The sequence below is a fragment of the Nesoenas mayeri genome (genome assembly GCF_963082525.1).
Source record: "Nesoenas mayeri genome assembly, chromosome: 3".
Taxonomy (NCBI): domain Eukaryota; kingdom Metazoa; phylum Chordata; class Aves; order Columbiformes; family Columbidae; genus Nesoenas; species Nesoenas mayeri.
The window spans coordinates 107,312,346-107,327,969 of NC_137544.1; the positions used below are offsets into that span (position 1 = coordinate 107,312,346).

General features: G+C 50.4%; 1 protein-coding gene across 1 annotated transcript in view; it reads left to right on the plus strand.

Annotated features, from left to right (window-relative positions):
* Positions 1-10,978, plus strand: part of RRBP1 (ribosome binding protein 1) — a 33,731-nt gene extending 22,753 nt beyond the window's left edge. Inside the window, exons 11-24 of the mRNA XM_080341844.1 lie at positions 962-1,052; positions 1,747-1,839; positions 2,207-2,299; positions 2,404-2,484; positions 2,569-2,658; positions 3,089-3,181; positions 5,312-5,383; positions 5,584-5,679; positions 6,520-6,603; positions 8,086-8,178; positions 9,052-9,135; positions 9,595-9,693; positions 10,208-10,351; positions 10,631-10,978. Of these exons, the coding sequence (XP_080197970.1) occupies positions 962-1,052; positions 1,747-1,839; positions 2,207-2,299; positions 2,404-2,484; positions 2,569-2,658; positions 3,089-3,181; positions 5,312-5,383; positions 5,584-5,679; positions 6,520-6,603; positions 8,086-8,178; positions 9,052-9,135; positions 9,595-9,693; positions 10,208-10,351; positions 10,631-10,669 (1,252 nt within the window). The 3' untranslated portion in view covers positions 10,670-10,978. The remainder of the gene's footprint in view (positions 1-961; positions 1,053-1,746; positions 1,840-2,206; positions 2,300-2,403; positions 2,485-2,568; positions 2,659-3,088; positions 3,182-5,311; positions 5,384-5,583; positions 5,680-6,519; positions 6,604-8,085; positions 8,179-9,051; positions 9,136-9,594; positions 9,694-10,207; positions 10,352-10,630) is intronic.
* Positions 10,979-15,624: the final 4,646 nt, after the last annotated feature.

The window sequence follows — 15,624 nt, forward strand, 5'->3', positions numbered from 1 at the left end:
TCAGTTTGTCGTTGTCATCTTCCAATGGCCAGCCACTGTGCTCTTCATCTTCAAGGCTCTCGTCTCCTTTGCAAAACTTCTTGAACCACTGCTGCACTTTACATTTATTAGCAGTTCCTGGACCAAATGCATTGTTGTTGCAAGTTTTCTCCGCTGCTTTATGACCCACTTAGAACTGGAATAAGAAAATCACTTGAATTTGCTTTTTGTCTAACATAATTTCCATAGTCTAAAATAAATATAAAATAAACAGCAAGTAATATATCGGTACAAAACAAAACAACAAACCCAAACAAACCAAAGCAAGAAAAGTGTATTCAAATGATGTATAACATAACCACATTTATTAAAGAATGTATTCCAATATCAAATGGCAAATTTCACCAATGCAAAAAACCGTCATTATCTCAAGGGTGGGTGTCAAGAGGATGAGACCAGACTCTTCTCAGTGGTGCCCAACAATAGGGTGAAGGGAAACAGGCACAGATGGAAACACAGGAGGTTCCATCTGAATATGAGGAGAAACTTTTGACTTTGAGGGTGACAGAGCACTGGAACAGGCTGCCCAGAGAGGCTGTGGAGTCTCCTTCTCTGGAGACATTCAAAACCCACCTGGACGCATTCCTGTGTGATCTGGTCTAGGTGAACCTGCTCTAGCAGTTGGGTTGGACTAGATGATCTCCAGAGGTCCCTTCCAGCCCCAACCAGTCTGTGATTCTTGTCCTGAGTGTACAGCCAGCCAGCTACTCGCTTGCTTGTTGTTGCTGATAAGCTGGTAGAAAACTAGATCCCACTCCAGCATTGCCATGGCTGTGGTTTTCAGTCCTGCTCCCTGTTCCTCCTGCTGTGTTTAGATCCTGGAGCAGACTGAGATAGGAAGGGCTGCAGTCCCCATCTTGGGAGCTTGCTGCCCGGGAGGGAGGTGGATGCCCAGACTCACTCCTGCATCCTGCCTTTCCAGGCTCCAGGAGAAGACGGACCAGCTCTCATCCTTGGAAAGAGAAGCCACAGAGCTACGAGAGGTGCTGGAGCAACAGAAGATGAAAAACAATGTACGTGAGTGAATCAGGCTCACCTTTTGCTGCTCACATTTTTTTCCTCCAAAACCCACATCTCTGGGGTTTGAATGACAACCCATCATCACTGGCTGCTGATGGCTCTGTGGTGTGGCCAGAGGCTCTTCCAGCCCCCCCAGAGTACCGGGGGCATTGCCTAGTCTGCCAGGGAGCAGGATTTCCTCTGGCAGGCTGTGCAGCTGGAGCCAATGGGCCACAGAAGGCGGTGGGCTGCGTGAGTGGAGATCTGCCCCCGTCCTCCTGCAAGGTTTAGTACTTGGTAAGCCTGTCCCGGCAGGGTCGAGGAAATCCTTGAGCAGGGATTCCTCACACCTCATTGCTTCTCTTCTCCTTATCCCTCTACTACAGTGTAGCTTCAGTTGTCTGAAGCTGACCTTGCAGCCTTCCACTTGGCCTGTGTTCTCTCTAGGCATCATGAGGGCTGCTTCTGGAGCTCCTGCCTCCATCCAGCTCTGCTTTACTCCCCCAAGGCCACCACCTGAGCAATGTGGTGTGTTGAGACACTGAGAGGATGGAGGAGAAAGGGCACATGTTGGTGACCTTTGACGAAAGTGATGGGCTGCTGTCTGTTTTCCTGAGCAGAGGCTTTGAAATCCTCTGCAGTGTCAACAATCAACTTGGTGGCCTTCAGCATGCATGGCTTATTGCCCTCTGTGTGTGGTCTCGGCAGGACCTTCGCGAGAAGAACTGGAAAACAATGGAAGCATTGACCACGGTGGAAAAGACGTGTGATGAAAAACTGCTTGCTATCACAAAAGCAAAGGTGAGCTCAGTATTTCTCGGTAGCAGTGATGCGTCTGTTGTAGGGGAAATGTTCAACCTTACCAAGTCACCTTGCCCTGGGTTGCCTGCCTCCTTTTAGGAGCAGTGCTGACCCAACCCTCCTGCCAGCTTCTCCAAAGTTTGTCTTGATGGCTATGTACCACAGTATAGGTCATGGCTGGGGAAGTGTGAGGATGGGGGAACCAGGAGGAACATTTTGGTGGTTCTCAAAAGCAGCAGTTTTCTCTGTTGGCTGCTTTCCCTGTGCCAGCTCAGCCCTGTAGGCACAGAAAAGCAGGACCAGCATTGGTAGCCTTGCAAGCAGGCACCCAAGACCTCGATCCTATGCCAGTTTGTCCCTCTCACAGGAAGAGCTGGCCCAACAACTGGATGCACTCCAGACACAAACCAAGCAGGTGCTGCTCTCTGCCCTCCCCGGCATCACCGTGTCCTCGCACCAAGTGAGCATAGGCTTTCCCAGACCCTTACAGAGCTTCCATCACATGGGAAGGACAGACATCTAAGTGTCCTTTTTCTTCCTTCTGTTTTTTTTTTTCAAACTCAGGATTACAACACATGGCTACAAGAGTTTAAGGAGAAGACTGCGGACATGCTAAAGCAGCAGACAGTTACAACAAAGCCCCTGGTTAGTGGAGGGGCTGGAAAGTGGAGTGCCTGAGAGGGACTCAGTTCTTTTCCTCACCTCTCCACGCCTTCCCTCTCTTTTCAGGATTCAGCACTTAAGTTAAAAGAGGCAGAGGAAGCGCAAAGCACTTTACAAGCAGAATGTGAACAGTATCGAACTATCCTTGCAGAGACAGTAAGTTGCAGCCCTTTGCTGTGTATTGGTCTTCCACTAGAAGTACATCTTGAGAGGTTTTCTGACAGCCCAGGTTGCCCACAGGCTCATGGTGGGCATCCCTCATTATGATGGGGGGCTGCTGTGTGGACAAATGATTTGACAGTGAGACAGAGGAACAGGAGAAACCTGAATTTCTAGAGCTCTTCTTCAGCCTAATTGTGTTGGAAACCTTCCTGGTGGTGGTGAGATGTGGCACAGCAAGGGCTCTGATGAGCAGGGTAGTTAAGCCAGCCTAGGAACAGGAAGCTTCTGGCTGCACGTGGGGCACCTAATTCTGTCACCCATACTTTGGCCAAAACCTTGGGTATGCCAGGGCTTCCCAGCCCTGACACTGCTCAGCTTGAGAGGGCTGGAGGAGGTTTGAGCTCAGCTGAGGCTTTGTCAACAGGAGGGGATGCTGCGAGACCTACAGAAGAGCGTGGAGGAGGAGGAGCAGGTATGGAAAGCAAAGCTCATGGTGTCTGAAGAGGAACTCCAAAAGGTGCGTGTTTTGGGGCAAACCTGGGTTTGTCACTTGTGGAACTGGACTTTTAGGAGCAGAGGGGCTGTTGGCTATAAATTGGATGGTGACCTTAACTGTCCTTGCCAACCTTGAACTCTGAAACATGGAGACTTCCTCTTCTCCTGAAATCCACCCCTCCTGTCACCAAACCAGCAGACAAGAAGCCCACCTCACATAGGAGCTAAGCCTTTCTTCCTCCTGGATTCCACCTCTCTGCCTGGCGTGTACCCAGACTCTGCCAGTGGAGCTGGAGGAATGCTTGCAGCTGTCTGGTTCAGGCCTGGTCACTGGAAAACCATGTCACCACATTGGTAATCCAAGCTCCGATGCTTGCAAGTTGGGCTGAGCCCTCCTGGTGGCCACTAGCTTGTTGGGAGGAGAGCATGTGCAGGGCTCTTAAACTCCTATTTTCAGAAGAACTTGGCTTGCTTTCAAAACCTGGGTTGACCTTGGCATTTGTTGAGCCTTCAGGAAGGAGCTGAGGTCCAAGCCACGTACTGCACATAATTTTGGGTCCAGCTGTCTGTCTGGCTCTGGGTACTGCTCTTCCTAGTTCAAAAGCCAGCTGGCAGCTGCCAGAGAGCTGTTGTTGCCCAGGAGTTGGGGGGAGCGTGTTTTGTGAGCTCTCATGACTTAGCTGGAGTGTAGGACAACTTGGCCATCCATGCCTTTTCTGCAAAGTGGACTTCTCCCTCTTGAACACAGAACTGAGATGGTCTGGCTGCTCCCCATGCATCATGTGGGGTTTTGGAGTTAACTGGGCCTGCAGGGAGATGGCGGGGGGAGCTCTTGTACAAGAGATGTTCTGACTTCTCAGCCTGTCGCTGGTGCTGCTGAGGGCTGGTGTAGGATTGCAGGGTGATGACGTGGCTGCTGGTGAGTGCTGGCAGCAGGGTGTGCGTGATGGGATGAGCGTATGGTGGCTAGGATAAGTCCAAGAGCAGTCCTGCCTCTCTGTGGAGAAGAGTTGAATTCCTCCTTTCCAAAAACATTTAGCAACTGTGAAGTCCTCTTCAAAAATTAGTCTGGGTTTAAATGCAAACCCTATGCTTTTTTGGATAGGTTGGCTTCTCTTAATAGCAAAGCCTATGACACCTCATTGGAAAATCTACCTTGCTGCTTCCAAACCAAAGGCACGTTCAGTAGGAAAGTTTGCACGAAGGTTAGTGCCAGTTTCTCAGGTGTTGAAAGCTGACTGCAGCCAGCTGAAGTCCTGCAGGCAAAAGCTGTTACTGTGCTCCACGATTTATGGCCTGGGGTTGTTGGACTTGTCCTCCCTGGAAGGAGGAGCTCCTGCCTTACAGGCTGTGGAGCTCTAGTTTGGTGTTGGGTCTCTTCTGTGCTTGGGCACAGGATGATTGCAGCCCAGAAGGTAAATGTATCTTGGGCTACATCAAAAGGAACATGGCCAGCAGGTCGAGGGAGGTGATTCTGCCCCTCTACCCCTACTGCTCTGGTGAGACCCCACCTGGAGTCCTGTGTCCAGCTCTGGAGCCCTCAGTACAGGAAAGACACAGACATGTTGGAGAGGGGCCAGAGAAGGCCACAAAAATGATGAGAGGGCTGGAACAGCTCTGCTGTGAGGACAGGCTGAGAGAGTTGGGGTTGTTCAGCCTGGAGAAGGGAAGGCTCCAGGGACACCTTATTGTGGCCTTTCAGTACTTAAAAAAGGCCTATAAGAAAGGTGGGGACAGGCTTTTTATTATAGCAGGGCTTGTTGCAATAGTACAAGGTGTAATGGTTTTAAACTAAAGGAGGCAAGATTGAAGCCAGACATGAGGAAGAAATTTTTTACAAGGAGGGTGGTAAAACACTGGCCCAGGTTGCCCAGAGAGGTGGTAGATGGTCCCCATCCCTGGAGACATTCAAGGCCAGGCTGGATGGGGCTCTGAGCAACCTGATCTAGTTGAAAATGTCCCTGCTCATTGCAGGGGGTTGGACTAGATGAGCTTTGAAAGTCTCTTCCAGTCCAAACTGTTCTGTGATTCTATGAATCTGTGATTCTGTGAAGTGGGAGCAAAACACTGTCCAGTTTTTCATTGAATGAAAGATGCTTGTTGTCCATGTGAGATGCTGATCACTGGCTTTCTCTGATCTTTTCTGGATTAGTCACAACTCCAGCTGAAATCCCTTGAAGAGATAGTGGAGAAGTTGAAAGCAGATCTGCAGAGCACAGATCAGGTAACGGTTTTTGGGTGCAGGAGAAGGTGTGGGCACTACTAGGCCTCCTGGCCAGGTAGACACATCCTGTGCTTGGCCTGAGTCAGGACCCATCTGCTGACTTGCCCTGGGGAAGACAGGCTTGGACCATGGGATGTTTGGGATGTGCTGGACCTCAAACCATCACCCCCCCTCCCTGATTTCCCCCCTTTTAAATCCAGCTAAAGGAATACACCTCTCTTCTGGAAAGACAACTGGAAAATCACTTAGAGACAGCCAGCTCCGAACGCCAAAACTACACAAAAGAAGTTGAAGCTGTAAGTGTGGCAGCTGTTATGTTCTTAAATACTTTCTTCTTCTAAGCCTGACTTGCCACCCATCAGGCATTTGGGGAGTGCCAAGGGATCTGCAGCTTTGCAGAGCAGAACAAAACAGATGGAGCTGTTTGCTCCAGCCTGGGTTGTAAATGTCTAATGTCAGGAGATCTATTGGCAGGGTGATGGGATGGGGAGATCTGTATGGAGATGCTATCCACTGCTCCTTGGTGGCCTGTAGGATTTTTGTGGCTCAGGTAAGATGGAGCTGTCTCTCAGCCACCTCTGAGTGTGCATCAGCAGGCAGGTTAGCAAGTGATGCCATCATGGACTCCATGAGGAGATGTTGCACCTCTCCTATGAGGACAGGCTGAGAGAGTTGAGGTTGGTCAGCCTGGAGAAGGCTTATTGTGGCCTTTCAGTACTTAAAAGGGGCCTATGAGAAAGATGGGGACAGACTTTTTAGCAGGGCCTGTTGTGATCGGACAAGGGGTAATGGTTTTAAACTAAAGGAGGGGAGATTCAGGCTAGACATGAGGAAGAAATTTTTTACAATGAGGGTGGTGAAACAGTGGCACAGGTTGCCCAGAGAGGTGGTAGATGCCCCATCCCTGGAGACATTCAAGGCCAGGCTGGACAGGGCTCTGAGCAACCTGATCTGGTTGAAGTTGTCCCTGCTTGTTGCAGGGGGTTGGACTAGATGACCTTTGAAGGTCCCTTCCAACCCAGGCTATTCTATGATTCTGTGATTTTGTGATCATCAAAATGCTTTCTTAGGCCAATGAGCTCCAAACACAAGTTGCATAAATGAACTTTTTTTTTGTTTCTGTTCCTCCTCAACAGTTGAGGCAGCTCTTATCACAGTCCCAGGAGCAGCTGGAGACAGCAAAGATGGAAACACAGAAGCAAAGCAAAGAGCTGGCCCTGGTAAGGGGGGATCCCCGGAGCTGCCCTGCTGGGACCTCGCTGCTCTGCCTGGGGCTGATTTGCACATCCAACTGCAGGGCCAGCATCTTCCCTGCGGGCTCGGGGAAGGAGGGAAGGCACAGCCAGTGCATGTGGAAACCCGCCCGGTGCTGCTGGGCACTGAACTGATACAGCTTTCAGAGTGGATGTTTGAGACCCAGAAGGAGGTTTTTATTTCCCCGCCTTTCCTCCCATGATGGGGGTGGGAAGGAAGGGAGAGCATCAAGGCTTGCGCCTGCTGGTGTGTAGCAGAGAACTCCAGCTGCCCCAGCGCTGGACGCTAGGGAGTGTCAGGAAGATGTGCCAAGGGAAGTTTAGGTTTGATATTCGTAAAAGGTTCTTCATCCAGAGGATGGTGGACCTCTAGAACAGGCTCCCCAGGGAAGTAATCATAGTGCCAAGCCTGACAGTATTCATGAAGCAATTGGACAATGCCCTCAGATACATGGTGTGAATTTTGCAGTTGTTTTATGCAGGGACAGGAGTTGGACTCGATCCCTGTAGGTCCCTTGCAATTCAGGACATTGTATGATTCTGTGACTGGTTACCGCAGCACTGCCCTGGGGCAGGGGTTTGGCTGCCTTAGAACATCTGTCTGTCCAGCTCCAAATGGGAAGACTGGGTCTGTGCAGCACTGGTGAGGCCGCACCTTGAATCCTGTGTTCAGTTTTGGGCCTCTTAATATAACAAAGACATTGAGGTGCTGGAGAGAGTTGAGAGAAGGGCAACGAAGCTGGTGAGTGGCCTGGAGCACAAGTCTGATGGGGAGCGGCTGAGGGAACTGAGGCTGTTTAGCCTGGAGAAAAGGAGGCTGAGGGATGTGCTTGACCTTATCACTGTCTACAACTACCTGAAAGGAGGTTGTAGCATGGAGGGTGTTGGTCTCTTCTCCCAAGTAGCAAGTTATAGGACAAGAGGAAATGACCTCAAGTTGCACCAGGGGAGGTTTAGATTGGATATTAGGAAAAAATTCTTCACAGAGAGAGTTGTGAAGCAGTGCAACAGGTACCCCAGGGAAGTAGTGGAATTCACTTTCCCTGGAGGTGTTTAAAAGGTATTTAGACAAGGCTGTTAGGGACATGGCATAATCTCAGAGTTAGATTATGGTTGGACTCAATGATCTTGACAGTCTCTTCCAACTGAAGAGATTTTATGATTCTGATTCTGTGTTTGTACCATCCCTCTGCAGTGGCTTTTAACCCAGGTGCTGAGTGATCAAACAAGAACAGAGGAGGCATGAGTGTGTGCTTTGCACCCCCAGGAGCTGCCCAGGTCAGGTACTACCACCCTGCCTCTAGCAGAACCTGAGGTAGTTTTCCAAACATTTCAGCTCATGTGCAAGTGGAAAAGCCAGCAAATGTTATCTGTAGGTCCTTGTGGGACTTGTAACGGCTGTGGTGCAGGGATGTGTAACTGAGCCAGGCTTGCTGGTCCTCTTTCCAGGTCAGGCAGCAGTCAAGAGTTATGAAGAACTGTGTACAGGATCGAGGAGTGGTGGGGTTACAAGCTGACCCAAGCAAGCCTGTGCCCCTCGAGGTCAGGGTGGTGAGACAGCTGCCTGTGGAGGCGCTGACCCTTAACTGTGTCCCTTGTCCTGCCTCACCATCTCTAACCACATGGCTTTGCTCAGGGCTGTTGCAGCTGTGTTGTCTCCTGTCCTGTGTGTTGGGGGAGGCCAGCCCCCTGTCCCGTCAACCATTCATTCTGTTCCTGCTGGCAATGTGTCACCAGCTGGCTCTTGCCAGGCTGTTCCCCTTGGGATCCCTCCATCACGGCATCAGGCTGGCAGGATTTTCAGAAAGGCACACGGGGGATGCTGTAAGCCCTTGGGCCAACATTACCATGCAATAATGCCCTGTTGAGTTTGGGGCTTGGGTCTCCTGTTAGGAAGCGGGCACCCTGAAAAAGCTGTACTGGCATCCCTTCCCAACTGGCAGAGATTAGGTTTACAGAGACTCTGTAAGTCTTGCTGGTGCCGGGCTAAGGCATTAGCAGTGACTCTTCCATTCCAGGCCAACACCTCTCACTGGTGACTGTGCTGCCACGAGCCAGGCTCTGTCTCTCTCCATTAATCCCACTAAGTGTGGAGCTTTCTCTTGGGCACAGGGACAAGCCAGGCATGTCCTCCACTACAAGGTGACTCTTGTCCCAGGTCCCAGCTGGAGCTGCCTGAGGAGCAGGCAAAATTTGGCAACACAAAGCCAAGCCCCAAGCTCGCCATGGGCATCTTCCCAGCTTTTGTGTGGAGAGGGCATGCTGGTACCTATTGCCCATTGGTGTTCTGGGGAAAGCTTCAGTTTTCCTTTCTTTTGTCTAGCCCAGCTTTCTTTGCAATGTCCCCATTAGCTCACCTTTTGGGTATTTTTTTTACATTTTATTTTTCGGTGTTGTCTCCTTTTCTCAACACAGTTGAAAACCCAGCTGGAGCAAAATGAAACGCTGGTGGAGAAGGAGCAAGTGCTGCGGCAAAAGTTGGCAGTGGAGCTGGAGGAGGTAGGTGTGGGCAAGGAGGGCACAAGGGTTTGCAAAGCCTTTATGGGTTCTCAGCTGCTAATGAAGCCCAAGAATTAATTTGAAGGATTAATTTGAAGGTTTTTCCCCATCCCAATCCACACCTCAGACATTGCCACCTTCCCTCACACATCTGAAGAACCTCTTGCAGCAGCTGTGCTGAAGCCACATGGCATTGCTGGCCCCTCGAATTGCAGCTCTCCCAGTCCCTCTGTGGTTTTTGGCCACTCTTCCTGGCTAGAAATGCTGTCTTCCTGGTAGAAGCTGGATCAGCAAAAGCAATGCATTGCATTTAGCTTCCAGCTGTCTGATGGTGGCCATATAACCTGAATCTTCACCAGAGGCAGACCCGCTGAAGACCATGGGCTGTATGGGGCAGGATGCAGGAGATGCCTGCCATCATTAACTCATGTGCTAACTGAGTATGTATTGCACTTCCAGGCCCAGAGCTCAGCATGCAGTTTGCAAGCAGAGCTGGAAAAGCTGAGACTGGCTGAAAATGCAGCAGCTTCAGATGTGGAGGAGATCCAGCATCTCAAGGTGACTGGGCTCCCCCACTCTCTCGTGCTTGGTGTTGAGCAAGACAACAAAAGCCATGTCCAAGCAAGACTATGGGCATGGTTTAATCATTCTTAGGGATGGTGGTCCAAGGTAGATGGTTCCCCTGCAGGTAGCTCCCTGCCTTGGGCTGGCTGTGAGCTCTGATGTGGCTGAAGGACAGCAGGGTGCAAATCACAGCCCCTTCATCTGTGTTGGCCAAGATATGGGTGTTGCACTGAGCAAATGCTCTCGTAGGCTGGGCACTTAACATATTGGCAAATTGTTCTGGCTTCTGTAAGGTTGTTTTTGCCCATGGCATCTCTGTGGAACCAGAGTGAGCTGTAGCTGGTGGGGTGGCCCCTCCAGTGAGGACGGAGCTGGGTGCCCCTCTGGCTTGTGGCCACCAAGGTGGCTTAATGCAGACCTGAGGCGACCAGAGGTGTTTTGGAGGGTGGGAGGTCATCAGATGGCAAAGGGAGGCTCAGGCAGGTGCCTTCTTTTGACTCCCATGTAGGAAAGACTTGAAAAAGAAAAAAAATTAACAAGGGACCTGGGCCAGGCAGCAACCAAACTACAGGAGCTACTGAAGGTTACCCAGGACCAACTGGCCAAAGAGAAAGAAACAGTGAAGAAGTTGAAAGAACAGCTTCAGGAAACGGTACTTGTGGTGGCCACGGCCATCCCTCCCCTTGCTGATGTCAGAGGCTGTGGGGAAGCGCATCGGGTGGTGGTTTAAAACGGGAGGTGGCACTTGCTGCCAGAAACCATCTCAGTGGTTTTTGGGAAGCCCTGGGATCCCGCAAGATGGCGGTCATGATTCTCCCTGCCTAGAAGGGAAGACCTGGCCCATCTGTAAAATGCTTTGCTGCTTTAGCCAACATGAGAATAAGATTTGAGACCTCACTGATTAACCCACCTCTTGGTTTTTCTTCTTCAGGGGGAAGAGGACAGTTTGAAGGAAGGGACTTCAGTTTGACAACTCTGTGACCGAGACCTTTCCATTCAACTTACCAAAATGCCTTACACATTCCTAAAAATAAAAATATATGCTGAATTTACTGTAGATAAAGATACAAGCCATTAGTGACCCAATACTGTTTTGAAACTTAAAAAAACCCAAAAAAAACAAACAAACAAACAAAAAAAAAAACCCAGCCAGTAAACACTGCAGGTGTACGTTTCTAACAAAATCTTCATAGTGTTTTGTATGACTGTTCATTCCCTGGGGAGGCACTCCGTTCACATCGGGGTGGGCACCAGGGCTTCAACCCCCTGTCACAACAGAACCCATGAATGTGTGAAAAGGGAAGGCTATGTTTGTACACCAAACAGTGCAATTATTATTTTATATATATATATATATATGTTTTTTTTGAGTGAAAGAGACCCACTATGGAAGGAAACCTCTCTTTGATGGTTGGCTCTTGGCACGTATCATTTTGCATATTTCTGGATGTCAATGCAATTAAAATGATGTAGTGAAAAGAGCTCACCCTTGCTTTATTTTTCTGGGTACTCCTTTTAAGTCTGCAGGCCAGGCGGGGCTCTGGGGGTGACTGAAGGACCCTGCTTTGGCCAGGAGCGGATCCTTTTTTCTCCCAGCTCCTTGCTGTGCTGCAAAAGCATTCCCCTCTGTTTTTTCTCCAGTATAAGCAGAGGAAAGAAACTTTTCCTTCCAGCCGCTGGGGTGATCATGCTGGGTTGCACACTGAGCTGCCCTCAGGGGCCAGGCACCGGCAATGTCACACATGCTGTGGCACCAGGGGACACGGTGGCAGCCCGGGCAGGGTGTTGCAGCAGGACCAGCTCCTCCCCTACCGGGGGGGTCATACTGCATGTGGGGTGAGCCACCCAGTAACCCCAGCCCTGGGGGGCCATCCCCCCATGCCTGCTTAAGTCTCAGCGCTGCCCTATAATTTTGACCCCACAGGTGCAGCAAGTTGGTGGTGCTTGATTGCTGCTGGGTTTTCCAGCTCTCTGCAACTCTGCTCTCCCCTTCTTGTGGCCTTCTTTTATATTTTTTTTTCTCTTTTTTCTCTATATTTTTTTTTCCTTTCGCTCTCTTTTTTTTTAGCTGTTTTTTTAGGAAATGTCAAAGGCCACATGACACCTCGGTGCCTGTCTCCCCACAATAAAGCTGCTGAGCCTGGTGCTGACATCAGCAGGATTTGAGAGAGGGGAAGGAAAAAGGCCCCTGAAGTGCTGGGTCCCTCTGGGGTGTGCAAAGAGCCAAGGCCAGGAAGGGGGATGAGGGGCAGACCTGCCTCCATTTTGTCCTCAGGGAAGGCAGTGTGTACTCAACCTCTATACTAGACACCAGAAAATCCATGCAGGCAGGGTGGATGTGTGTTGTCCTCTTTGCCTGCCTCTCCACTCCCCAGCAATGTGGCTTCAGGGCTGTGATGGAGAAGGGATGTGCAAATCATACTTTGGGGGGGGTTGTGAGGAGAGGAGGGATGGGACCCACCTTTGGCCGGGCAAGAAGAAGGGGTTCCTACTGACTTCTGGCTGAGGCAATGGCAAGCTGAGAGCCACCCCCCACTCCAGACCACCACTCCCCCAAAACCTACCTCTCACCCCTGTCCAAAGACTGGGGCTTTGCTAGCTGAAGCTGAACAAGAGGCTGCTGCACCCAGATGTCAGGGGGTGCACATCAGAGCTGAGCCCAGCATCTCTCCTTGCAGAAATGGGCTGAGCACCTTGGCAGGGCTGTGTGGAGCCAAAAGGAGGGCCACCACCCTCCCTTGGTTTGGTGGGTAGTTCAGTGACACCCCTCCATTGCTCACTGCCTGGACTGGCCTGCAGTTCGTCGTAGGATGGGAGGTGATAGGGCTCAGGCACCAAGCGGGGGGCTGTTTTCCTGTGGGGTGATGGTCCCAGGCTCTTGCATGGCAGCTGAGACCCCACACTCATTACAAACTCTGCTGCTGCCCCCCAACTCCCATGCAGCCCTGCTCTATGAGGGTTGTTGCATGCATATAGGCAGCACACCCTGCAAGTACCCCAGGTTCTGGCAGGTCCATCTCCCCACAAGGGAGGGACAAATTTGGTCAACAGACCTTTGCCCGCAGCAATGAGTAGTCTTCGGTTGCTCTTCCAGCACAGGGGAAGAACCTCCTGACCCAAGGACTGCTGGTGACGTCAATGCTGTCAGCGTCGCCTCTCACTGCAGGGCAGTATGCCTTGCCTGTTACCTTTCAGCTTTTAAAAGTTCCCCAAAAGCAATGGAATGCCTGAAGTTTACCAGGATTGCAATAAAACCCAACCCATAGGCTGAAGTGAACCATTGTGTGTATCAGGGTGGCTGTCACCCCTAGAGAGCCATAGATCGGAAGGGCCCCAGAGCACCAGGCGAACTGAAGTGATGCAATCCTTTGGGTTTTCAGTTTCTTTGCTTTTGCAACAATGATTTCCTTTATTGTAAGCATTTGTGCAAAACAGAGCAGACACCCAGGCGTTCACACATGAAAAGTAACAAAGACCCCCCCCCAAAAAAAAAAAAAAAAAAAAAACACAAGGAGGGCAGCTGGTGTATGCTGAGTATGCTACAGGGCAAGTGGGCTTTGATGAGGCTCCAAAAGCCACATGAGCACTTTTGATGACCCCATCATGGCGGAACATGGTGCCCTTCCAGGACACATCACCAAGCCTTCTTGTTTTAGAAAGAGTGAGCTGACTTGTTAAGCAAAGCTGGAAAAAAAAGCCCATCTATTTGGGGAACATCTCTTTGGTAGAAGGTGAAGGACATCCTGAGGAGCTAAGAGAAACCCAAGCCTTGCCCACCAGTGCTCAGGGCTGGGGACCGGCCAGCCCTTGCTTTCCCAGAAGCTAGTGGGATTTCACAACATGCCCATCCATTGGGTTGCACAGGTTTGCCAAGCGTTATCTCCTTTCCTCCAGACAAGCCATGCTGCCGGCTTGTTACTCATCAGTCTGTGACGCAGGGTAGATCCAATTGGCAGCTGGGCACCAGGCTGCTGCAGGTGGGTACTTTACTGATAAATATCAAGCTATCATCCAGCTCAGGTGATTTTTGGATGGGAATGCTGGATCCTTCTGCTGATTTCAGCCATGGCTGGAGTTACCTTTCAGGCTGGGTATTTGGGCTTATGAAGCCATAGCTTAGAAACTCAAGTTCACCTTTGTTGGAGCAGCTAAATTGCATTTACACCATCTGCTGCTCAAGCTCAGGCCTGAATTACCAGCTTCCTCCTCCCATCCCCATCTTCTTCCGAGTGTAATGGACAAAAATGGCTTTTGGGAAACCCTTGCCTGCAGGTAGACTTGAAAAGGTTTCTAGTATCTCTGCTCTTGCTGCAGCCATGTGGCATTATTTGGGCTGCAGTCCTGCTGAGCTTGTGTGGCTCTGAGCTGTGCCCATCATCCCAACGCCTTCAACTTTTCTTCCTCCAGTAGTCCTGTTAGAAGGTAATTTCTCTCCTCATCAACTGGCCAAGCTATAGAAAGCATTCTTCATGTTGTCTCTTCCTGCTTTTCAGAAGGTCTGGGTGATTTTTGAGAAACGTTAACTGAAAGGATTTGAAACAGTCACAAGAGGAAACATCTTCACATGATTTTTTTATCCCCTCCAACCACAGATCAAGCAACCTTGAGAGGTGGTGAAGTTTGGCCCACTAACCATGACACGGACAAGCCTGAAGCATTATAGTTCTGAAGGTTAAGAGTTACTGCCAGTGCTGGAGAGCAGTACTCTGCCAGAGAGGCCAGTATAGTACCTTGCGACTTGCTGTGAGGGTCCTAAAAGCAGCCAAAGGCTCTTTGATCAGCTTAAGCTGTGAGACCAAACCTAGCTAAGGCCCAAAGTGCCACCTAAGACCTTCCATCCCCCAAACTGTGAGGACTAACACACTTCAGTATCCAAGTCCCAGATTGGCTCATGTCCAAGGCTGGACATGAGCCAGCAATGTGCAATTGCAGCCCAGAAGGCCAGTTGTATCTTGGGCTGCATCAAAAGGAGCATGGCCAGCAGGTCGAGGAAGGTGATTCTGCCCCTCTGCTCTGCTCTGGTGAGACCCCACCTGGAGTCCTGTGTCCAGCTCTGGAGCCCTCAGCACAGGAAAGACATGGACCTTTTGGAGAGGGGCCAGAGGAGGCCACAAAAATGATCAGAGGGCACGAACAGCTCTGCTGTGAGGACAGGCTGAGAGTTGGGGTTGTTCAGCCTGGAGAAGGCTCAAGGGAAACCTTATTGTGGCCTTTCAGTACTTAAAAGAGGCCTGTAAGAAAGATGGGGACAGACTTTTTAGCAGGGTCTGTTGCCATAGGACAACAGGTAATGGTTTTAAACTAAAGGAGGGGAGATTCAGGCTAGACACGAAGAAGCTGTTTTTTACAATGAGGATGGTGAAACACTGGCCCAGGTTGCCCAGAGAGGTGATAGATGCCCCATCCCTGGAGACATTCAAGGCCAGGCTGGACAGGGCTCTGAGTAACCTGATCTGTTGGACCTTTGAAGGTCTCTTCCGTCCCAAACTATCCTGTGATTCTAGGATTATAGAATCCATTGTGGGAAGCACCCTCCTAGTTTTCAGGTCTGTCATCCTTTCACCTTTGCAGTATCTCCTGCTCCATGTTCTAACCAAAGAAGGAAATCTGAGGCAGAAGTCCACCATGGTGTCACCCAGGTTGGATATGGCTTCAAAGATGCCTGCAGTCCAGAGGCACTAGTTATCAGTTGGATCTTGGCTGGGAGTTCCCTTTGTTTGTCAAACAGCACCACTCCCGCTGTCACTCTGGTTTCCTTATCTCCACCTGAACTTTGGACAGAGACCAGTACTGCAGACACCAAGGCAAGGAGCTCTTTATGAGGATGATTACACACTTGGGTGAGCTCAGAGGTGACTGAAAGAAAGGCTAAAAGCACCAACAAGAAACGAGACTGGTTTGCTTTTCTCAAAAATCAGAAAGCTT